Source organism: Cryptotermes secundus, unplaced genomic scaffold, assembly GCF_002891405.2.
Source record: "Cryptotermes secundus unplaced genomic scaffold, Csec_1.0 scaffold1283, whole genome shotgun sequence".
Classification (NCBI taxonomy): Eukaryota; Metazoa; Arthropoda; class Insecta; order Blattodea; family Kalotermitidae; genus Cryptotermes; species Cryptotermes secundus.
Window position 1 is genome coordinate 264,809 of NW_019718288.1, and position 26,182 is coordinate 290,990.

General features: G+C 39.6%; 1 protein-coding gene across 6 annotated transcripts in view; it reads right to left on the reverse strand.

The window, feature by feature from the left end:
- The window catches only part of LOC111875729 (centrosomal protein of 164 kDa), a 51,779-nt gene that overhangs the window by 18,148 nt on the left and 7,449 nt on the right, over nt 1–26,182 (reverse strand). For 5 of the 6 annotated variants that reach the window (XM_033750261.1, XM_023872228.2, XM_023872211.2 and 2 more), the window contains exons 4-17: nt 24,471–24,616; nt 22,450–22,852; nt 21,136–21,363; nt 19,572–19,790; nt 17,953–18,755; nt 16,135–16,280; nt 14,476–14,836; nt 12,234–12,464; nt 11,745–11,893; nt 10,834–11,043; nt 7,374–7,669; nt 6,471–6,764; nt 3,294–3,520; nt 648–882 (exon numbers count right to left, since the gene is read on the reverse strand). In XM_033750261.1, the coding sequence (XP_033606152.1) occupies nt 648–882; nt 3,294–3,520; nt 6,471–6,764; nt 7,374–7,669; nt 10,834–11,043; nt 11,745–11,893; nt 12,234–12,464; nt 14,476–14,836; nt 16,135–16,280; nt 17,953–18,755; nt 19,572–19,790; nt 21,136–21,363; nt 22,450–22,852; nt 24,471–24,616 (3,948 nt within the window). The remainder of the gene's footprint in view (nt 1–647; nt 883–3,293; nt 3,521–6,470; nt 6,765–7,373; nt 7,670–10,833; nt 11,044–11,744; nt 11,894–12,233; nt 12,465–14,475; nt 14,837–16,134; nt 16,281–17,952; nt 18,756–19,571; nt 19,791–21,135; nt 21,364–22,449; nt 22,853–24,470; nt 24,617–26,182) is intronic. The other variant, XM_023872219.2, reaches the window with a different exon arrangement.

The following is a 26,182-nucleotide window of genomic DNA, read 5'->3' on the forward strand; positions in this document are numbered from 1 at the left end:
TGATAAATCGTCTTTATTGTATCCAATGACATAAAGGGTTTTATTGCCCTTATTGCAAAACATGCTTTGCTTAGTCTTACTGATAATAAAGTTAAGTGATTTTTCCATGACAATGAACTATCTATATTTATTCCCAAAAACTTTGAACAATTAATATTTGTAATTAATGTATTAGTAATTGTACTTTGGATTTCTATTTCTCTATGCTTCTTTAGGAAAAATTGTAAAAACTGTGTTTTATCACAATTTAGAGTTAAAAAGTTTTTTTTAAACCATATCATTGCTTCATTAAAAATTAAGGTAACATTACTTCTAAATTTTTCAGGATTCAAATTAGATACAATAATACTTGTGTCATCAGCAAATAATACAGGCTGAGCTAGTTTTCTTAAGGAAGATGGGAAATCATTAATGTAAATAAGAAATAATAGTGGTCCCAGTACAGAACAGTAAACAACTAACTTAAAAAGAATCCCTATACAACTAACTGGATCACAAAGATGGTTTGATGCAAAATGGTTGATTCACATAGTCGAGTGGTAGAACACATGCCAATGTACCAGTGCTGCCAGCTGCTGCAAAGAAAACCATCAGTCCAGTTATTTAACTGACAGATCTCACATACAATATAACAAGTTTCAACTAACCTAGCTGGATGTCAGTGCCCAACTCAGTACTGCTAAACCCAGATGACCCACTGTGTGAGCTCAGGTCACTCAGCGTAGCATGTTCTGTGGATTCAATTTTTTCATGACTTTTAGGCCGTGGAGAAGAGGCCCGATGCAATGATTGCTCTAAATGACGCAGGCGAATTATTTTCTCTCCCAGAAGACTTCGTGTCCTGTGTAAACTTACTTCCATATCTGTCAATTCACGTTCTTCCTAAAACACACAACACCAGGAAACTATACACTTCACACTCCACGTATCTGTAATATCAATAACTCTCATACGATAACGAAAACAATATGAAAGACAACGGCCACATTCATATCAAAATACAGGTATGCTGGTATAGATATGTCTGGGGATCTTCATTAATTTACTCCTTAACACTTTGCGGACTGCGCGCCCTTTAAATGGTTTTTCACTTTTAAACATGGCGGACCGTTCACGTGTTAACAGGTTTTAAAACACGATAAGTTGCAACACACTATACATCTCTCTGGCTCCACCTAGCTAGCACGTAGCTGCTTGCAGCTGCGTTATAAGACTCTGGAATGTCCACTGACCAATCAGTTACTAGACCTCGCTGTAACTCTATGCCCCTGCAAAGGAAAATAAATGCCTTTATTTCTTCAAGCTTTACGTAGCAAGCTGTCAGTCCGTAGTTCAATATGGATCAAAGACCAAAGCGGTTGACACCCAAGTGATTTCTTGGAGAACAAGAAATATCTGACTTCTTCTCCGATGAGCTATCTGACGTCCCTTGTGAGTCTGCTAGTGATAGTGACTCACAATCTGATAGTGAGTGTGGCAGAGGCAAACAAAAAATTGTGACCACAGACATTGAAAGTGAAAGTGACCGTAGCTCCGACGAATGTGCGGGTAGCAACATTGAGGGGACAGCCACATGGGGAAAAGTAGACAAAACGCCTGCTTTGGGACAGTTTACTGGAAACCCAGGGGTGAAGCAAATTCCATCGGACCCAACGCAAGTGTCTGAAGTAGCGGAACTGTTTTTTGGAGATAGTTTCTTTGACATGCTATGTCAGGAAACTAACAGATACTATCTCCAACACCGTGAACATTATGACAGAAGTTATAAGGCGTTGAAGTGGGTGGATGTCACTTCAGCAGAAATGAGAAAATTTTTTGCAATCATCTTTCTAATGGGCCATACAAGGAGGGATAATCTGAAAGAGTATTGGTCAACAGATCCATTTTTAGAAATTCCAATTTTTGGTAAAATAATGAACCATAAGAGATTTGAGCAAATTTGGTGGTGTTTGCATTTCAATGATAATGAACTGCAACCACAATCAACAAGCAGGCTTTTCAAAATTCAGCCGTTATTGAACTTTTTCGTTCAGAAATTTCAAACAGTTTATAAGCCAAACCAACAACTGTCTTTGGACGAATCTGTGAATCCTTGGAGGGGAAGGCTTCGTATGCGAACATACAATCCTGGGAAACTTACAAAGTATGGCCTACTTGTTCGTGTAGTTACTGAAAGCACTTCAGGCTATATTGGAAATTTAGAAATTTATTCTGGTGAAGGAAAGAAATTACAAGAAACTATTCTTTCCGTTTTGGAACCCTATCTTGATCAAAATTACAATGTCTATCAAGACAATTATTATAACAGTGTGGCAACTGCAGAACACCTATTTTCGAGAAAAGTACGTGTTTGTGGAACAATTAGGGTGAACAGAGGCCTTCCTCCAGATCTGAAAGAGGAATGTAAATCCCTGAAATGTGGTGAAACCACATTCAGAAGGAAGGGGGATATGCTTCTTCAGTCCTGGAGGGATACTCGTGTCGTGAATATGATTTCCACAATTCACAATTCGAGCATGGTTGATGTTCAAAGGAGACATGGACAGGTAAAGAAGCCTGTTTGTATTTCCGAGTAGAATATGTTCATCAAGGGAGTTGATAGAGCCGATCAGTACTTGGCCTACGAGTATTATTCTCTTCCTTGGAAAACAATAAAGTGGACAAAGAAAGTTGCCTTGTGGCTTATAAATTGTGCCATTTTCAATTCATTTTTAGTTTTCAAAAATCTAAACCCTCATTCAAAATTGAAATACAAGGCATTTCTGCTGAATGTGGCAAAAGCCTGGGCTACAGACCACACGGTGGCGGCAGACACAGTCTTAGTACAACCTGGGCTGTCTACTCCCACCCCACACAGGCCTCATTTTGACCCCCCCTGGGCGACTCTCGGGTGATAAGCGTGAACATTTCAAGGGGAAGCAGCCTTCTAGGCAATTCACAAGAAAAGGAGTAGGACTGTCTACATTTGCAAGTTTTGTGTAATGCCACTTCACCGAGGGGAATGTTTTGAGAAATATCACACCCTCAAGCACTTCTAGAAGCATTGGTAAGTGTTCTCAACAAATTTTAGTTCATAAAATTAATTAGGAGATTTTATATTAATTTTTAAAGTGAACAGTGCACAAGTTAGGGTAGTTGGTATAAAAATGCCAGTCCGCAGGGTGATTTAAATATTTAAATTGCCGGTCCGCAAAGTGTTAAGAAACTGGTAATGTATGCCTGTTGGGCAGATGTCCAACAAGGCTCCAGCTCCGTGTCAGGCTGCTGTGTTCAGTGGTAGAATCTTTTCTTACCTGGTAAAGCTGATCTAGCATGTTGCGCGCTGTTATGCTGCCATCTAGCTGTCGCTGTTTAAGTTCCTTCTGCCTGGACTGGAAGGTTGTGCGTTGTGCTCTCAGAAAGTCCTTAGCTCTCCGTACAGAGTCACGTTCCAAGTGGATCCGATGACGAAAGAATTCTAGCTCTGAACTGCCCAACTGGCCTGCATATGACAACATCATTATTGAACTGGGTACACCACCTATAACAAATATGTTCTACAGTAAGCCACAGTCACAACAAAGTCTGGTCCCACGTATCTAAACATATAAAACATCATGGGACCAAGTCCAGTAACTGTAACAAACCAAACATTTAATAACTACATATGTATACTATATAATTTTCTAAATTGTTATTATTATTATTATTATTAGTAGTAGTAGTAGTATTATTATTATTATTATTATTGTTGTTGTTGTTGTTGTTATTATTATTATTATTATTATTATTATTATTATTATTATTATTATTAAACTGAAAATTATTTTTCCTGTAACTTGTACTGTACAGCATTTTCCAAAATTTCTGTTGCTCAGTTATGAAAATTCTGGTAACTGATTCTCAGAATGACAGGTCTAAACATGTGCATGGACATCAGCCAAACGCACAAGGATAAACTAATTTCATTGTTGGATTGAGGAATATGACTAGACAAGCAAAGTGTAAACCATCATTTGTAGATAAAATTGCATTGTAATGCAAGGACTTAAATGTGAAAGATGACAAGAGGATAGACAGTAAACTGTGTAGGTTCTCCAACATAATTAATACCTAAATGAATATGATGAATAATAATTTACTTAATAAAAGAAACTGATTCATTCCACTCCTTGTTCTCCTACTAACCATACCAAAGAATCTAAATGCTGTCCAACTGATGAGCTGGGGTATTTATGAGAGACAAGAAGGGGCTGAAGTATGCTGAAATAACTATTACCCTGGTCTAACACATATAATACTTGCTAAGTTTGATTACAAGGAATGAGGTCAGACTAAAGAATATATGAATTAGCCTGTGAACTGCTGTATGATCTACAAATGTATGACAATACACTAACAATAGATACTGGTAATGCATATATCCTTGATTACTATAATCAATTTATTTCTAACATATGATATCACCTGGTCTGAATTTCAACTCGATTACTAACTACACTGATATGCCTTTCATTATTTTCCTTATTTCCTATTCATATAAATTATGCAACAGTATTTGCAAAGTGGTCACAACTGCTTCCTTTCTGTGCATTCCACATATTCATCCTCTCCTCTTATTTGACAATAAATAATCTCTGTAAATACATAAAACATCAAAACATACACATAGATATTTTAATCTACAATAATGCTGCAGCTTTAATCTGGATCATGTTTTACATGCTCTGAATTATATCTGTATATTTCTCTACCTCCCCACCAATGGTGTCTCCACCTTATTGTGGTGGTGGGGTTTGAATACTCCTGAGATACTGAGAGCTATGCTGGCGGTAGTGTAGCTACTGATAGAGTCACCCATACTGGACAAGTCAAGGGGTAGAAGCCAGATGAAGAGGGACACCCTGGTCCTCCAGGTCAGGGGTTGGGCAGGAGGCTGACAACCTCACACTGTAAAAACTAAATTGTTCAGAAACCAGATAATCAGCCTCGGATGAATAGACAAGGAAGATAGAAAGACCCAGGTGAAATGTTTGGAGGATGTGCTTGATGATCTCTGTAAAATGAAAGTGAAAGGAAATAGAGAAGAATGGAGGCAGATTGTTCAGGAGGCCAAAGCTGTAGCACCAAGGGGAAGGATTTGTCAACTTGAGGGCTGCAGCTAATATAACAATGCTGTCACAAGTAAGCAATACGGGTCCAACATACACAAGAATATAAACATGTATTCCAATTTCCTATGCCATTTTGCATATCTAACTGGTCTTGATGTTCATTTATAATTTTCTGCATATATGAATTTATTAAAGATAGAAGTAATCAACAGTACAGGTATTTCTGATAATCAAAATAAAAAAAAAAATGGTAAAGCTGTCCCTGTAACAGGCCATGAAGGCCCATAGGAGTGTGAGAGGTCCAGGCTCCCACATATTCTAGACAGTCGGCTCACAGATGGCGGAAAGATGGCCAGCCTTATGAGCCGGCCACCTTTTACCCCCTACGAAAATTCCTGGTACTCATTTCTATTAGAGGCTGAGCCAACCCCAGGGCCACAGTGTGACTAGAAGGATTAGGTCCATTGAAAAATCCAATAACCTCATCAGGATTCAATCCTGTGACCTTCCGGCTTGTAGCACAGTGCCTCAACCAACTATGCTACTACATGCCCTTTATAATCAAAATAAAAGAGACATTAAACAGCATAGAAAAATAAATTAATTTAGATCCTTAAATATACATATTAAAATGTTCCAAATTAACATTTATATGTCTCAGTGAGGTCTCTGCATACTAGTTCTTTACAAAAATACCTGATAAGCTTGCTGAAACTTTAATTTTACCTTCCTATACAGTATGATTTTTATGGACTGATATATTGAAAGAAATTTCAACCAGTACATTTTTGCATATTCTCCAAATAATCAATTTTAACAGAATTTACTAAAATGGTCTGGAGATAAAACATGTACACAGATGGACACACATGACTTCCTACCATGTGTTCACTTTATGTTCTTAAGAACTATCATCTCATTCTTTCAAACAAAACAGGCCATTTATGAAGTACTACACCTGATCAAGACTGAATTTCATTTTATTCACTCTGAATTATGAAATGATAATATTAAAATGGGTGTTAAAGAAATATGTGTGATGGTGTGGGCTGGACTGAACTGATGCAAGATACAATCCAGTGGCAAGACTCTTGTGAATGTGAGTTTAAGGTTCTCATGGTAGTATCAAGATTAATCTTTGACAGGATGCCATATGGCTTTGTAGCTAGGTATCAACATTTCAGAGGAACCTTTGGTCTCCTATTTCAAGGCAAATTACCTTGAAGATGGGAATAGTGGGTCCCTCCACAGCATTGGGACCTATGTACCAAACTACATAGTAACACATCCCAGAAGACCAAAATTTTGTAAACAACATGATGGTGAACCTCTGGGTTTCCATACATTTCTTTTTCACAAGCTTGACATAGTGCTAACCTGAGTCTGTGGTGAACGGATATCGCAGGTATGTGTCAGTGTGGGTGGATGCTGGGAACTGATCCTCTAGGTCCTCAAGCTTCTGCAGCTGCCTTCGGAGGTTCTCAACAGGTGAGCATGAAGAGTCATCACCTTGGTTACCACAGGTTTCTCCATGTCCACTACTGTTGTTGCTGCTGCCACTGTTGTTGTTGTTATTGTTTTGGAGAAGACGGGAGGTGGATGACGATTTCAGACGTCCAAATAACTGACGACGTCTGCGGTTATTATTTGTGTTATATGCATCCGTAGGATCTAGAAAGTTTCAAGAGGTTTGCTTAAATCTGTAATGATATTCTTTACAATCAGTAGTTATAGTCATGAGATTTTATGTTCTTAAGGCAGTGACAATGAGAATATTTTATTCAAAAGTAGCTCTCCTTGATTTATAGGACAAAACAGTAGCAACTGTCAAGAAGGCCTGCATGTGAACACAATAGCAAACAAATGATTAGAGGAGATTTAAGTTTAATGCCTATGTCATTTCTCAGGGAAAGTAAGAGTTCTGCTTTCTGGGATATAACACTATGTAGTTCACTGAAAGTCAACTGATGTTTTGGAAGAATATGTTGCCTCCATCTTCAGGGTTGAAGAATAAGCCAAGCAAGGAAACCAGTGTGAAGCAGGTAGCAGGCAGAACCTCAAATCCCATGAAGTTACAGTAAATTTAACTTTATTTTAATGTCATTAACCAGCAGAGCAGGTTTGATGAAGATCTTAAATTACATGCCTCAATTATTGTCCTGCGTTAATAAACAAAACAGCAAATAGCATCTTATGGTGCTGAAGAACTGTACATTAACAATGTCACGCAAATAAATGTTAAGTTCTATCTTAAAGTCACATAAACAATATCGCAAATACCTGAATGCTTCTCTCCTTTGTGGGGCTGTAAAGACACAGAAGACGATATGTTGTCACTGTCCACACTGTCCTCACCTCGCTTACCACTCGGTTGCTCAGGTGAGAGCTGAGCAGTTGCCTGCCAGTTTTTTGGATCTGTTGCAGTTGCAGTCTTATTGTTGTTGCTAACAGGTTCCACAGTAACTATCTTATTGTCTGATGATACAACTTCCACTGCGGCAGTCTGTTTCTTGTTACAGCGCTGCTTTTCTGCTGCAGACCCACTGCCACCACTACCACCAGCTTGCTGGCGACCCCTGTCAGCATCAATATCAATCAAAACACCTGCAGAGAGTCATGGTAACCAGCTTCCACTTGTAACACTGCCACGAACACAAAAAGATAGCCTTAAATGCTCAAATACAAGATTAAGCTGTGAGTCAAACTTTTATGAAAGCAAACAGCTATATCCATTAGTTACTAGCTATAATCAGTGTAGGTGGAACAAATTCTAATTTAAAATATAAAAGAAATTTGGTGAACTTCCAAAAAATATGTATTGTAACGGCCTGAGAATAGTCGCTGCAAGAGGAGTATCCAAACCAAAAGAAGACACAGCAAGCACAGCCTTGAAAGAAAAGGAACGGGGATGCACCGTTAGGCTATTTGGGATGAACAGCCTTAAGGAGGGAGCAAAGTGGTGTATTGGCTCTATGCAGGAACTGTTGAGCCACACAGGCCACGGGGCATGCGTGCAACGTGAGAGTTGCAGATTGTATCGGCGCGTTGCTAGGCGACAACTCTGTGAAAACTTGAATTGTGCAACAGGAAGTGCGAGTGACGTCACATACTCCACTCATCCCGTAACAATGCAACACTCGGTAAACACCCCTCCCCGCTAGGCTGTGACATCACTCACACTTCCTGTTGAGCAATCCAAGTGTTCACAGAGTTGTTGCCTAGCAATGCGCTGATACATTCTGCAACTCTCACGTTGCAAGCATGCCCCGAGGCCTCTGTGGCTCAACAGTTCCTGCACAATGCCACAGTATTTTACATGTATAACAAGCAATTCCAGGCAAGCACGTGCACACACCCACACATGCATAAATCGCAATCTCCATCCACCTAACAGCCATGCTCTGTGTCCAGAAACTGATGACAATAGAAGACAACTGAAAATATGTAACGTATTTGTTTTAAAAAGGAAAACTTTGGAAAATCAGAAATTATGTTGTTCTGTGTAGGGATTTGAGTCCAAGCAAATTTCTTTCACTCTGGGAAAAGTATTGGAAGTATGTGACAATGTGTGTTGTTATAATCACTAAACAACAATTCAGTTAAATGTTTTTTACCACAGGATCCCTTATTCCAATATAAGGTATGGTAATGAGAAACAGAATAGTATTGCTTAACACTTTGCGGACCAGCAATTTAAATATTTAATTCACCCTGGGGACCAGCATTTTTAAACCTACTACCCCAACTTGTGCACTGTTCAATTTAAAAATTAATATAAAATCTCGTAATTAATTCTATGAACTAAAATTTTTGGAGAACACTTACCAATGCTCCTAGAAGTGCTTGAAAGTGTGATATTCCTGGAAACATTCCCCTTTGTGAAGTGGCATTACACAGAACTTGCAAATGTAGGCAGTCATGCTCCTTTTTCTGTGAACTGTGCAAACACGACATTGCCTAGAAGGATGCTTCCCCTTGGAATGTTCACTCTTCACAATTTTCACAAGGGTATATTTCCGCATATCACCCGAGAGTCGCCCAGGGGGGTCCACATGAGGCCTGAGAGGGGTGGGAGTTGATGGTCCCAGTCCCACTAAGTCTTTGTCTGACTCTCATTCTGCCGCCACCATCCGGTCTGTAGCCCAGGCCTTTCCCACATTCATCAGAAATGCTTTGTATTTCAATTTCGAATTGGGGTTTAGATTTTTGTAAACCAACAATGAATTGAAAATGGCACAATTTATAAGTCACAAGGCAACTTTCTTTGTCCATGTAAGATTTGAGGCTTTCATGGCGGTGACTATGAAGAAAGCAGTCTTCTGGGATTTGGCACCACCACATATACACGGTGCCAAATCCCAGAAGACTGCTTTCTTCATTTCTTTGTCCACTTTATTGTTTATCTAGAGAGAATAATAGGCCAAGTAGTGATCAGCTCTATCAACTCCCTTCATGAACATATTATACTCAGAAATACAAATAGGCTTCTTTACTTGTCCATGTCTCCTTGAACATGAACCATGCTCGAATTGTGAACTGTGGGAATCATAGTCACAACAAGAGTTCTCTGTCTCCAAAAAAACAGTTCTCCTTCTTCAGACACTTGCGTTGTATCCGATGGAATTTGTTTCACCCCTGGATTTCCAGTAACCTGTCCCAAAGTAGGTGTTTTGTCTACTTTTCCCCATATGGCTGTACCCGCAATTTTACTACCTGCACTTTCATTGGAGCTACTTTCACTTTTATTGTCTGTGGCTACACTTGTTTGTTGACCCCTGTCACTGCCACTGTCTCAGTTTCACTACTCCTCTCACAAGGCATGTCAAATAGCTCATTGGAGAACGAGTATGATATTTCTTTTTCTCCGAGATATCGCTTCGTCTTCAACCGCTTCTGTCCTTGATTCATATTGCACTCACATCCTGCCTGGTACATAACAGCTTGAAGGGTCAAAGATTATTTTCCTTTGGAGGGGGAACCAAAACAGTGAGGTCAAGTTACCACCTACTAGGCAAACATTCCGGAGTAATATTACACAGTAGTCATTCATTTGGGCGGCGCCAGAGAGATGTATAGTGTGTTGCAACTTATCGTGTTCTAAAAACCTGTTAACAGGTGAACAGTCTGCCATATTTAAAAGCGAAAAACCTTTTAAAGGGTGCACAGTCTGCAAAGTGTTAAGGTCTGCTTCATCACATATAACCTCAAAGCTTTAGCATGTCACATTTGCAATTGTTAACTTTATAAAACACATGTCATACATAATTCATAAGTATGTGTATAATCTATATTTATAGTAAATTTCATATTCCTAGCTCCGCTCATACATTAATTATAACTGTCAGTCTAAAAACTAAACAACATTTTTCTTTTCATAGCTGCCATATTGTTTTATATCCTGCAAGAAAAAAAACTGTCTCAAAAAATGTTGCATATCATTTCAAAGATCTATTACCATACATAGTTTCAAGTAATTTTAAATACCATCAATGTTTGTTCCACCTAACAAGTACTTATGTCTGCAATATTGATATTGCTGATTGTATGAAATTAAAAAGTATGAGGTTGGCGTGACTTGCAATAGTGTAATATTCATATCAAATATCTTAAAAATTGGTTCTTACATGACCGACACCAGGAGTTGTGTGACCAAGAGAAAGACTGACATACATAACTACCTGTCCAAAATCAAAGTACATGATTTGTATGACTGTAGAAACCCTGATCACCTCAGGCTCACCTGGCATCAACAGACACAGCACCAGCAATCCCTGCTTTGTGCGATGTAGAACGTTCAGTCTCCGATCCCGTTGTGGTACCACCAGCATCACGTCGTTTGCGTCTCTCCATTGATATCTTTACATCTGTTTTCAGTCTGATGTACTTCTCTTTGAGTGAGCGATATTTATCTTCTAACAGGCGCTTCTCACAGCGGAGCTTTTCAAACACTCTGCAGCAGAGACACAAGGTACAGTTCAGATGAAACAAGACTTAACAATTCACTGCCTGTGTGCCTGTTGGTGTTCTAACAGGTCAGTCAACAAAAAAAGGATTCTACTGCAGTTTCATACATTAAACATAGCGCAATCCCAAACCCTTGAAGCACAAATTTAATTTAATTAATATTTAAAAATTCAGTTATCTCTCACAAAACACATCATGTCTCCACTACAAAGACCACCAAGTAATGATCATTAGAGAAATAAATACTGTTTATTCTGAAAATCATGTGAAATTCACAAATATACTGTATGAGCAAAATTCAGTTACCTAACATTAAGGCATGTGGTACAGATAGTGACTACTGTACTTTAAAAATTAACGTTTCTTGCAGAAATGACGATAAACTGACCAGCCAAGCAATCAGACAACTACATACATGGATCACAGTCCTTACCGAGAATCTGATACTTGCTTATCTCGTAAAGAAATTCCCTGCAATGATACTCATACTCATACTCAATTTTCACTTTTTTTTTTGTGAACAGTTGACAGATTATATAATACAGAATTTGTCAGTGCTTTACTGATTATACAGTGTCTCTTACAGGACAGGACTAATCTGGAACCATCAATTCCTGGCAGGCTAGGTCACTCTGCTATTCTAGGTCTAATGACTATTTACAGTGTCCCTCATAAGATGGGACTTACCTGGAGCTCTCTAACAATTCCTGGCGCGCTGAGTCACTTTGCTGTTCATTGGGCTTTAACAGTCTCTGCTGTTCTAGCTCTAACTCACGACTCAGACGTGCCCGAAGTTCATTCAGCCGTTCTGTATGTTCCCTACGAACCTGTTCCTCCTGAAACAGGTGATTGCATTAGTAAAATAAAACTGCTATTATGGAATTAATAGATATAATGTTAACATTCCTCCCCAAAGACTATTACCTTATAATGGTAGAGACACCCAGGCCAGACAGGTCCACACGACTGGCCCACCTAGATCTTCTCACCAGTAACAAAAGTAGATGAAAACACATACTTGAAGAACCTGTACAATTCATTCACTCATCAATGGCTCTACAGCCCTTTGTAGGGCCCTGGTCTCTTCTTCAGTTTCATAATCTTTTTTTTTACACAGACAATGGAACCTGTACAATATTGATCATAATTATGTTATAAAAGTTTATACAAACTCACCTCCATTCTTAAATCCAGTTTCAGCTTTTCAATTCGAAGAGCATTCTCTGCCTTTAGCTCTATGACAATAGCCTCATGCTCAGTTGTGAGCTCAAGCCGCTTCTGCTCCAGTTTGTGCTCCATGTCACTCTTCAACTTTTCAATTGACTCATTCCTCCTCGTGGCTTCATCGAGCTCCAACAGTTTTGCTGTCCGCATTTCACGTATCTGTACATCTATTGCAGTCATCTCCTGCAGGCCATAACAAAAACAATAACAAAAACAAGCCTTGTTTTTTGCACATTTGAATTGCATCCTTTAAAATCTGTGACCAATATTCAGTCTTTCAATTATCTAAACAGCTAACTAACCAATGCCAAGATAGAAAATCTTCCTTGCAAAGCTAATAATTACTACTTAGCTGATGAAGAAAGGCCCTCCTTTCATAGAATATGGAGATTCATTTCCATTTTACAAAAGCCAGCTATTAGACTCTACCCTCACCCAAATAAACCCAGTCCACAATTAACTAATTCAATAACACAATATGAATAAGTACTTAACTATATGTAGAAGAGTCTGTTAATACAAGAATCAGCCTCTCGACATGATCCTGAGCCAGTTCACATCCTGACCAACAAATTTATCTATGATTCACTTGAATATTATCCTCCCACTTCCTCTTCAGTTTTCCAAATGGTCCCCCAGTCAATATATGCCTCATGTCTCAACAAACTAAGCCACATGTGCTTTAATCTGTCTCCCCTAACACATAAATTAGGAGGAAAAAAAAAAAAAAAAACCTCTGTGGCCTGTACTATTAGTGCCTCGTAACTTTAGCTGCGTGGAAAGGTAAACGCTGTTGTGCAGCACACGAAGCTGTACGCTTGCTGTGGTAATGTTCAGAGCTACTCTCCGAGCAGAAAACATTGCCTATGGAGACCATGAGTAGATACCATGGAATCGATACACCTGACCACACTCCAAGACGCTACATTCCAAACTGGTAGTACCCACACTGACATAAGCTGATAAGTCTGCTCCCCCAGCCCCACGATAGATGGTATGACCCCTCTACCAAGGCCAGAGTTCTGAGGAACTAACTATACTGACCGAGCGACTGCTGCTTGTCGGCAAAGTTAGTGCCAACTTTTGCGGATAGAGGATGTTGCGTGGTCAGCGCAACAAATCCCCACAGCCATTACTCTCGGTTTTCTATACCGGACCCCTAACACATTCAAATAACAAAATCCACATGATGTAATCTTTCCCTGCATCACTCCACTTGTCTCATGTAAATAATCTCTTGTTTATGAAGTCTATCTTATTTGTGAATAAATACTCAGAATACTGAAAGTATTCAGATAATTAGAGTACGGCAATATTCTTCTATTGGGTAGGTGGGTGAGTGCACTTGAAAATAACTGAACCATATGCTGTGATGTGGCCTATAGAGTAAGTCAGTATTTACATCTTTTGTATTCAGAATAAGTACTGAAAGAATAAGGACTATAACATTCTGGCTTACATGAAAATTTAGAGAACGAGTGACAGAATTTAATGAAAAAATAAAAAGTTACTGATAAAAGGATAAACATATGTGTCAAGAGCATGTAGTAAAAAATAAAGGGTATCCTCCACTTTGGAATGCATTATTTCCAAACATATTTTTATAATTTTGAGTGCGTTTCATCTTGGCATTCATTTATTTCTTATACAGGTCAGTTGCTCATAAAGTAAAATGACAATAAGATTTTGTATGCTGCATAGAGGTAAAGTAAAAAGTAAAGCTATCCCTGTAACAGGCCATGGAGGCCCATAGGATTGTGAGATATTGGGGGTCCCACATTATCTAGACAATCGGCTCACAGATGACGGTAAGGTTGCCATCCCTACATGCCAACCACCCTTTACACTCCCCCCCGGAAGATTCCTGGTACTTATTTCTGTTAGAGGCTGAGTCAACCCCAGGTCCATAGTGTGGCTGGAAGGATTAGGTCAAATGAAAAAATCCACCTCATTGGCACTCGAACCCACAACCTTCCGGCTTGTAGCATAGTGCATGTGATTGTGTAATGAAATATGTCACACACTAATTTAAAAAATGACCCCTGAAGATAAATTCTAGATACAATCTCATGCCACATAAAATTCTTTAAATCTGTTATATGATCTCCGGCACTCATTGTAGGTCTTAACTTATTCCATGCATTTTCTAACTGGTAATAACTATTAAATTATTTGAACAATCAAAATAAGTTACCTTTAAATGAGCCTGCTGAAGCTCATCTTTGTGAGCTGACAGTTCTGCTTGCAGTTGGGTTATTGTGGCCTCATTTTCCAGTTCATTCTTCCTAATAAGCTCTTGCAGATGTTCATAATGAGCTCTTTCCAGCTGAGCACGTTCCTTCTCCAACTTCTGTGCCAGTTCTTGTTCAAACTTGGCAGCATGTTCTGAAGTCTGCTGCTCAAGAAGTACTCTATCATCCTCTAGTCTCTTCTCGAATTCTTCTGCTCGTTGCAAACGGATCTTCTCCTCCTCATGCTTCAAGGTCTGAATCTGTGCCCCATGTTCCACTGCAAGTGTCTCTCTTAGTTCCTGTAGTGATGCCTCCATGTTCTCCCTGTAACATCCATTCAGCTTACTACAAAATTATCACTGAAGAGATCCATCTTCCAAGATATAATGTCATGCAGGGCCACGCCATAGGTCAAGCGGTTAGTCACTGGCTTCCCACCACGGCGGCCCAGGTTGTGGTGGACAAAGTGGCACTGGGGCAGGTTTTCTCTGAGTGTTTCAGTTTACCCTGCAATTCCACCACTTACTCCACAATCACTCTCACCTATCATCTGGGGCTGGTACAATATGCCAGAAGTGGCCGCAGTACAAGGGACTTAGTCCCACCAGACTAGCAATAAAAAAAAAAGTAATGTCATCCAGTCCATTGATAGTCAACAGATATTTTAGACAAATGTGTCATAAAGAAACATGCTTATGAAGAATTCTGTCTTCTGGGATATACTGTTGCACAGTCCACTGAAAGTAAACCCATGTTCAGAGGAGCACTCCTACTCCATCTTCAGAGTTTAAGAATAAGTCAAGCAAGACACAAGCATGAAGCAGGTATAGCTAGCTTCAAATTGGTTTCTTGCTCCGAAAATGTGGCACAGTTCAGACATTTGGGAACAACAGTGACAAATAAAAAATTTGATTCAAGAGGAAATTAAAAGACTGAATTCTGGTAATGCTCGCTACCATTCTTTTCAGTAACTTTCGTCTTCTCGTATGCTGTCTAAAAACATAAAAATTAAAACATACAAAACCATAATTTTGCCTGTGGTTCTGTATGGGCGTGAAACATGGCTTCTGACATTAAGGGAAGAACACAGACCAAGGGTGTCTGAGGAGAATACATGGACTGAAGAGAGATGAAGTAATGGAAGGCTAGACAGAACTGCATAATGGAGAGCTTCATGCCTTGTACTCCACACCAAGTATAATTAGAATGATCAAGTCATGGAGCATGAAATGGGAAGGGTATGTAGCATGAATGGGGGAGAAGAGGAATGCATATAGGATATTGACCTTAGAGAGAGAGGATGGGATGGTACAGATTGGATTTATCTGGCTCAGAATAGGGACCACTGGGCATCTCTTGTGAGCATGGTAATGAACCTGCAGGTTCCAGGGAAGCTCTTGAGTAGCTGCACAATTGGCAGCTCCTCAAGAAGGGGTCAGCTCCATGATGTTTGTTAGTTAGAAGTGAGGAGAAAGGAAGGACCACCCCACTATGTGTTCAGTTTATGCATTACATGCAAAGAAAATATAAGAGGAAAGCCAGATTATCTACCAGATTAAGTGTCCAGTGTCCACAGGGATTTATCATTTAACTACCATCTGCAGATGTTATGGTAAGCCTACCGTATACATTTCTCACGGTTCTCCTGCTGTGTCTTGAGGTCTGACTCAAAAGCTGCCATCTTTTCTGCTAATTGCAACTTGAGCCTAGCTTCATCTTCCTCTTCCTTTCTTGTAAGTTGACATCGTAACATCTCCAGATGTTTTTGCTAAAACACATATCATCTTTAGACAAAGCTCAACATTATGTTCACAATTTAGATACCAAAAACAACAGAGAAGGAAAATATTTTTTTTAAAAACTCTGTATAAAAATATTTGTATGAAGCATGATCTCAGACTAGGGTGAAGCAGATTTCATTAACTGGCTAGCAGATCTAAGTAGTATTTCTGGTACTCTGTTAATACTGAATTATTCAGATATTGGATAAAAATTATACAGATAGATTTAGTATGCATACATCCATCACTATAATTAAATTCAGGTTTGCCCATGCATCTGGCTATCCCGACTGAAATTTATCATGATTTTCCTCAGTTTCTGCAGGCAAATGCTGGGATAGTAACTCAATTAGACCACTACTACTGCCTTCCAAATCCCTTCCAATTCAATATTAGTATATCATCCTACCATTTAACACTATATAATCTAGTTAGTGACAGTGATCATAAGGAGAGGTTCAATCTCAAGAAATTAAACGAGGTAGAAAGTAAACAGCAGTACTGTGCTGAAATCTCAAATAGGTTTGCAGCTTTGGAAAACTTAGATACTGAGGTGGATATTAATAGAGCTTGTGAATGGTCTGAAACAAGGAGATGCTTTATCACCACTCCTTTTCAACTTTGCTTTAGATTATTCAATTAGAGAGGTCCAGGAAAACCAGGTAAGGCTGAAATTAAATGGGACACATTACCTGCTGGTCTATGTTGATGATGTTCATCTACTGGGTGATAACACAGATACCATAAAGAAAAACACAGAAACTTTAACTGATGCTAGTAAGGAGGTTGGTCTAGAAGTAACATAGAGAAAACTAAGTACATGTTGTTGTCTCATCACCAGAATGCAAGGCAAAATCATGACATAAAGATAGGAAACAGCACAGTTCAGTTAATTTGGGAACAACAGTAACAAATCAAAACTTGATTCAGGAGGAAATTAAGAGGAGACTGAATTTGAGTAATGCTTGCTACCATTGAGTCCAGGATCTTTTATCTTCTCATCTGCTGTCTGGTTCTGTATGGGTGTGAAACTTGGTCTCCGACATTAAGGGAGGAACATAGACTGAGGGTGTTCGTGAACAGGGTGCTGAGGAGAATATCTGAACCGAAGAGAGATGAAGTGACAGGAGAGTGGAGAAAAGTGCATAATGAGGAGCTTCATAACTTGTACTCTTCACCAAATATAATTAGAATGATCAAGTCAAGGAGGACAAGATTGGTATGGCATGTAGTATGAATGGGGGGGGGGAAGGAAAGTATAGAGGATATTGGTGGGAAAGCCAGAAGGAAAGAGACCACAAGATAGACCAAAATGTAGGTGGGTGGACAATATTAAAATGGATCTTAGAGAGACAGGATGGGGTGGTAAGGACTGGATCAATCTGGCTCAGGATAGGGACCAGTGGAGGACTTTTGTGAACACATTGATGAATTTCTGGGTTCCATAACATGTTGGGAAGTTCTTCAGTAGCTGCACAATTGGCCGCTTCTCAAGAAGGTCTCAGCTATATGTAGTTACTTAGCTACTTAGTCAGTGAGAGTATTTTAAAACACTGGCATAAAAATCCAATTTCATTATTTCACACAGCTTATTTAAAGAAAATCCTTCTCAAAGAATGGCTATTTAGGTAGATTTTACACAAAACTGTAAATAGGTACCTGTTCAATTTCCAAGCGACTGATGGATTCTTCAAGCCTTTGAGCTAATATTTCTCGATGCCTTTGCAATGCTTTTTCATTCTCCTTCTCCAATTTCTGAATTTCTATAGCCAATTCATCTTCATGCTTTTGTTGACCTGCCAATTGTTCCTGATATTCTTTTTGGCCTGCTTCTAATATTTCCTGATGTTCTTTTTGAACAGCTTCCTCAGTCTTCTCTGCTGGTTTAACAATTGTTTGAACCTCCTGACCTTGTCCCTCTTTGGCACTAGGCTTGTAATTTACCTCTTGATTGCCAACTCTCTTTAACTCACCATCTTCTTTAGTAACACTAATTTCATCCACAACTTTAACCATTTTGTCACTCAGAACATCTGAACTGCCTTGCTTTGGTTTGGCTACTGAGTGTGGAGATGAAATTACAGGGCTTAGTACATCAGTTGAGGCAATTACATTTGACACTACATTACGCGTATACTGTGGATCACACTCTTTATCTGGCTCAGTCACAGTTACCTCTTCTGGCTGTTTTGGTGGAAGGTTCCCTTCTGACTGTTGTGATGAGGATAAAAGAACATGTTCATGGACTCGTTCTATAGTAAATCGTGTCCCATTCACACTCTTTATACCTGGCCTGTTTGTATGTTTGGTCAGTTCTGGATCTGCCTGACTGCCAGATATAAGTGACTCTTGCCTTTTGCTACCAGCCAAACTATGTACAGAAGTGTGAGATTTATTCCTGGTGGTGCCTTCCCTTGCAGAGGCTTCCTCTAAATCTGATGCATCCATAAGGTTTAAAATATCTGAAAAGAAATTAACAAGATTAAATAAACCCTTACAATAATGCAACAATTAATAAATGTAAAGATTCAAAGAATTGAGGAAAACATATATTTTTCAGTCCATATGTTTAAGAAAAAAAACTGCATAGTGAGGAGCATCATAACTTGTACTCTTCTCCAAGTATAATTAGAATGATCAACTCAAGAAGGATGATTGGGCAGGGAATGTAGCACGAATGGGGAAAAGAGGAATGCATATAGGATATTGGTGGGAAAGCCAGAAAGAGAGAGACCACAAGGAGTAGTGGGTGGATAATATTAAAATCAACCCTAGAGAGACAGGATGGGATGGTATGAATTGATTGATCTGGCTCAGGAAAGGGACCACTGGATGGCTCTTGCGAGCAAGGTAATGAATCTGCAGGTTCCATAAAATGCTGGCAATTTCTTGAGTAGTTGCACAATTGGCGACTTTAGTATAGCAATAGGCCAAGGGATAGTTGGCTGAGATTCGATTCCCAGCATGGGGTAAAATTTTCCTCTGCTGCACAGCATCCAGACTGGCTATGTGGCCTTCCCAGCCTACTATCCAATGGATACTGGGGGTTCTTTCCTATGGGGTAAAGTGGCTGGGGTGTGAAGCTGACCACTGACCTCCATCTCATACCTCCACTCCCCCATGTCTTAATGGCATAATGCTTAATTAAATAAGCACAGAGAAAATTTTACCTTACCTTTTTAACTTACAAACAATACTTTGTATATAATGTGTAGGTACAGTTATGACCAATCTCTGTGACACATCTCACATTTATATCTGGAAAAAAGGCTACATACCCGAGACTTTGATGCCTGCAATAAGACGCTCCTCATCAGGGTCCTCTTCATCTGAATTCCAGTCCTCTCCTTCATCATCTTCCTCTTCCTGCTCTTCTCCGTCATGGTCCGACAAGTCAGACAGATTGAAACGGATGTCCAACTCCTGCTCCAAATTGAAGCGGACACTCTTCCTCTCTTCTTCAAGCTCCTGACGGCGCCACATCTGCTTCTCCTCACCTACCATATCACATGGTACATACGCTCAATGTCACATTGTTGAAGAATCAAATATACACATAGAATTTCCAACAAAGATATCGAATTACTGTAGTGATTCCTGGACTGTGAACCATTAATGCTTTGAGGATTCATACAATCTTCAGCATGTTCACAGGAAAAGAAGTGTGTGTTGGCAGAATGGCAAAAACACAATTGTATGGGTCATGAGGATGGTCGAATTCTTTACTACTTGCTTTATAAATATGCTTTATTTATAGTCTCCTCCAGCTGCAAGGTTGAGATATATAGTTCCACTTCCCACCCTTGATAACAGAAATAATTTGTGAAACACTACATACAGTTTTGGCTGTCTAGCGATCAGTCAGGTCTAGTTGATATCTATAATGAGAAGAAGGGACATGAAAAAAAGACATTCTTGGAAATGAATACAATTTTATATGCGAATTTGCAAATTGTGATTCTTTACAGAAGGGATCATAAAATCATGATGTCTGAGAGCTACTGATGTACTGTAAAACCTGAACCCCAAGGTTGTCATTGTCTCCCATCTTCTTTGCCATCATAAGGCACAAGGATTAATCTTACTAGATTCTTCTGGCTCCAAGGTTCAACTCAAAAGTTATCTACCTTTCATGTGGTCTTCTTTTGTCTCCTCACTCATGATGAATAACGGTTAACATATTTTAGCAAATCTGCTTTCATCCATTCTTTCCAGGTGGAAAGATATCACAATAATTTCTTGACCCATGTCCACTGAATGGATCACAAAGAAATTTTAATAAGAAAAGAAACCTATCTCTCAGTACACACTACACATGAAAACTGTAACTTTTTCATTTTCAAAAGAACATTGCAGGTTAGAAATCTAGGACTGTACTGACAAAGAACTTTGTAATAATACTGGCTTTGATCATAGCTGTGGTCACTAATCGGTTATCTAGGCCACGCCATAGCTCAAGCGGTTAGTCACTGGCTTCCCACTGCGGGAGCCCGGGTTCAATCCTGGGTCTGGTCAAGTGGGATTTCTGGTGGACAAAGTGGCACTGGGGCAGGTTTTCTCCAAGTACTTCAATTTCCCCTGCCAATCTTCATTCCACCAAATTCTCCATCATCATAATCACCCAGGGCAGGCTACAATAGGCCAGTCAGTGGCTGCTGTGCAGAGTGGACACAGTTGGACTCCACCCCCCACCAAGTGAATCGGATACCTACATTTTACATAATATGTGACAAATATGTAGCTTTTAGCTACTAAATGAACGCTGTTTTCATATGAGCAATTACTGTACTTGGTTCTGTTTTGACTGGAAAGCATGATGTAACATTTTACAGTAACACATACTGGACATCTCCCTGGGATCAACATCCCATAGAGGCTTCCCAGGTGTTATCGCGCGCTGCTGATCTCCTCTCAGAATACTCTTTGGAAGATTCTCAGCCTGATCCCTGGAAGGAACCAGTTTCACATCACTGGCTGAACTTATTCCAACCCCTGGTGTAGGAGATGATGATGCAACCACAGGAGACTCTTGTTTCTGTTGTTTTGACTTTAGGAACACAGAACCACCTCCTGAAAAGATCGCATTAAGATGGATGTGATGGGCATGTAAACACAGTAATGAGCCTTCAGGTTCCATAAAATGTTGGGAAATTCTTGAGCAGCTGAGTTACTGGCAGATTCTCAAGAAGGATTCAGCTCCATGGAGTTAGTTATAACAACCACCTGAAATGTGCATGGTTTGCTAAAATATCTATAAACTGTGATAACTTTATGGAGAAGAGTGCCTCAGAAGCTACTAGTTTCTCAACAAGTCAAGAAATCATCCATCTTTTGTGGACCTGAAGATTTATTACTGTGTTCACAAGATATCCCACATGATGTCAAAAGAATCCAGCCCACACCCTCACTACCTCGTCATGAATTCTGATAGATGATAAACATACACGCGGGAACATGGAAGTTAGGGTAACTCAGTCATTGTAGTGACTGGCTACAAGCTGGACAGACAGGGGACTGAGGTTCAATTCTAGGCAGGAGCAAGAGATTGTTCTCTTCTCCATAGCATTCAGGCTGGCTCAGGGGTCTACCCAGCCTCCTATCCAACGGGTACTTGGGTTTCCTTCCCTGCAGGTAAAGTGGCAGTGATGCGAAGCTCATCAGTCACCTGGATCTACTGGCGAGGTTAAGAATGTGTGCACCTCAGGAAAACTTCACCATTTATATACAGGTACACAAAATTATCAGCAAATTTAGAGTCACACAGCTACATGTCTTAACTGCATCAAACAATGGAATATGTGCAAATAATGGTGAAGCTATACCGAGATCAAACAATTTAGTTGCTGTCTTAACCCCCACAATGTTCAATATGATGAATTAATCTTCAGCTGTGTTAGTTACCTTTATGCTTATGAATATATATAACAAAAATAATTTTTAAGTACTTCTGGCTCTTGCAAGAAGCAACCTTAGTCCAGTCTTCGTAAGAGCCCTCAGTGAATGGGATCCCCTCAGCGCACATATCTCACTACAGAAACAGATCCAGTTTCCAAAATGCTATGTACATTAAATATACCCCACACAATGGACAATGTTCAACATAATATTCTTATAAGAACTTAACTACAGTCCCACTTCAAGTAAAGTGTATCTCACCAGTAAGAGTAAGTTCCCCTCGTCCAGCCATGCTACGAGGGTGTCTCTCCTGGGCAGATAAAAGTCTCTCCTTCCTGCTAACCGCACTCTCCTCACTCCTTTTCACCAGACTTCCCATATCCATACTATCAATATCAATCCTTGCAGTTGGACTTGGGATGTCCTTCTTTATCACAGCATCTCTGTGTCCTCCACAAAGATCAATCCTAGTGCTAATGCCTCCAGGTTCTGACCTGCCAGCAACCTCTGATGGAGCACTGCTAACATCTCTAGATGGATTCATTAGTCCTGGTGGATTCTTGCTACCTGCAGGACTGCTTTGTGGAGTCAGCTGCAGCTCTTTTGGAGATGCTGTGCTTGATGTAGCTAAAGGTGACAGAGCTGGAGATTTCTTCAGTGGAGCCTGGAAAGAAATATACTATCTTCATACAAATATAAATAAAATGTGAAGAATTAGTTATGTAACAGTAAAAGACCAAAATGACTCTTACATACATGAGCTGTCAATGTTGACCCTATTTCACTTAATGCACATGTTCTGTGTACATGTGAGAACTACCATGCTTCTTCAGATTTCATTTCTACCTGGTCATCATCATCACTGGCACAACAGCCCTTTGTGAGCCCTGGCCTTCCTCAGGATTGCTTGCCATTTCTACCTGGTCACTTAACGTTATTAACAGTTTAAGAAATAGAACATTACCAACAATAGGGTCATTCAGAAAACTATGTAATGGTCATAAAATCTAAAGTCCTGCAAAAACCATGGAAAATATTGAAAAATCTAAGGAATAAGGGATACCCTTACTTACTTACTTACTTACTTACTTACTTACTTACTTACTTACTTACTCATGGAGCTGAGCCCTTCTGGAGGAGCCCCCAATTCTGCAGCTACTCAAGAATTTCCCAGCATTTTATGGAACCCGAAGGTTCATTACCGTGTTCACTCTCCACTGGTCCCTATCCTGAGCCAGATCTATCCAATCCATACCATCCCATCCTATCTCCCTACGATCCATTCTAATATTGTCCACCCACCTATGCCTTGGTCTTCCTGTGGTCTCTTTCCTTCTGGCTTTCCCACCAATATCCTATACACATTCCTCGTCTCCCCCATTCGTGCTACATGACCTGCCCACCTCATCCTCCTTGACTTGATCATTCTAATTATACTTGGAAAAGAGTACAAGTTATGAAGCTCCTCATTAAGCAGTTTTCTCCAACCTCCTGTCACTTAATCTCTCTTCAGTCCAAATGCACAGAAAATTATACATCACATCTTTGAATCAGAATGCACAGTACACATTCATCTTACTTCTTTCATGTTCTAGGCATCTGTTGAGATGACTGAATCCCAACTTCAACAATTATGTCTACTCAAAATTACTGACATGTGGATGTGGAATGAAGTTTCAGAGAGACATCTTTTTCTTTTGCCTTCCTACAACTCAACATCGCAGACTCAAAGATCTGACTTTCTGTTCCACTTTTTGCTGTCTATGTGGGAAGCAAAGTTAGATCTACACAGTGCAACAGGATGCTGCAATATAATATTATGATTCAAAGAAGGACCATTTATCAGCTTGAAGAATGCATTCTGTAACTTGCAGACCTTCGAACACAACTTTTTCTAGAGCATCTTATGAACAGTAAATGGGGAAATACCAAACTCTACACTTGCACTGACAGTTGACTTCTTAGGACTGTGTAAGAACATCTCATGAATAAAATCAACAGTTTCCTCAGCAATTCCCTTGATATTTATGTTTCTCATTGATATCAGCCTTTTTAAGATGATTATGAGTCTTATATTGTTGAAAGGAAGAATGTCAGATGCTACTGTTACCAAAAAATTCACTGGTGTGGATATGACAACAACTGAATTACAGATTCAATGAAGGCTGATCTACAAACAGAAACCCACCAATTGTTATCTCAAGTCAAACTTGTTTTGTTTTCCTGTGGCATAACAGTTATGAAACAAATACATAGGCTGCATATCCATAACTGTTACATACCAACTGAATACGTCCCTTCTTGAGCATGTCGCTGTTTTTAAGAGGTTCTAATGACCGCGGAACAAGCTGTGTGTTAGGAACTGTGGGAGCTGCCTCCTCGTAACTCTTCAAGTCTTCTTTGGCTGACGTTTTGGAATCTTCCTCACCTGAAGAAAAATAAATAATGACAATAACATTGAACATGTAAGTATAGCAAGTGTCACGTAACTTCGAACAAGGCCAAGAGTAACCTTCAATGCTCAGAAGAAAATTTTCAGACAAGGGGATGGGTTCGAGGGTGTGAGAAGTGACAGGCGGCCAGTTGTGCAAACTACTTCTCACACCCTCAAACCCACCCCCTTGTCTGAAATTTTTCTTCTGCGGATTCAAGGTTACTCTTGGCCTTGTTCGAAGTTATGTCACACTTGCTATATATAGCCATAAAAAAACTGTCTTCACAATAAACAATAACGCTGTCTGTAATTAAAATATAATTTTAGAAAGCAGAGACAGGGAGCCTTCTTATAAAATCTAAAAGCCTTTGCTTTAATACAACAGAAAAAATGTATCTCTCATTTACATACTTAAAAAAAGACCACATTCTAATCACATTGCATATCTTGAGGAGCCAAATGGTTTACCCAGCTAATGACCAAACATATAACTTTCCTCAATTTAAGCTATAATACATGGTGCAATCCAAAAGTTCCCAAAATATATTAATAAAAACTATTACATCTTACATAGATCTTATCCTGCACCATTACCTTCAAAGTAGTCCCCTTGGGAGCGCATACATGATCCCAGCGTTTCTGCCACTTTTCAAATGCATCCTGGAAGCCTTTCTTTGTTAGGGTGTTTAGTACCGTCTGCGTTTACGCTTGCATTTCCTCAACTGTATCAAATATTCGCCCCTTCAACTTGATTTTCATTTTGGGGAAGAGAAAGAAGTCACATGGAGCTAAATCTGGCGAGTACGGTGGGTGGGGAACAACTGCCATCTTGTTTTTAGCCAAAAATTCCTGCACAATGTAAGCCGTATGCGGTCGTTCGTTGTCATGGTGGAGTACCCAGTCGTTTGTGCACCACTTCTCTGGACGTTTTCTCCTCATGTTCTGCCTCAAACCCCTTAGAACATCGCGATAGAACTCTTTATTGACTGTCTGACCAGGAGGGATGAACTCCTTATGAACAATCCCGTCAATATCAAAAACAGATCAACATGGACTTAATGTTCCTCTTGACTTGTCGAGCTTGTTTGGCCGAGGTGAAAAAGGCTCTTCCATTGTGATGACTGCTGCTTGCTTTCAGGGTCGTAGCCATAAACCCAACTTTTGTCACCAGTGACAACCTTCGAAAGAAAGTTTGGATCTTCTTGAAGCTGTTGCTGAAGTTCCCTGCACACTTCCAAGCGATGCTGCTTCTGTTCATTTTGCAGCAGTCGTGGCACAAACTTCACCACAATCCTCCTCATGTTCAGGTCCTCTGACAAAATTCGTTGACATGTACCATAACTTAGTCCCAAGGTGTTACAGAGGTCTTGGATGGTCAGTCTACAATCTTGCAGAATCAGATCCCTAACTTTCGCGACATTTTCTGGTGTTTTGCCCGTTAATGACCATCCTGAACATTTTCATCATTAGTCAATGTTCGGCCATTTTTAAAACGCTTATACCAGTTGTAAGTTTGTGTCTGGCCTAAACTGTTTTCACCAAAAGCTTGCTTCAACATTT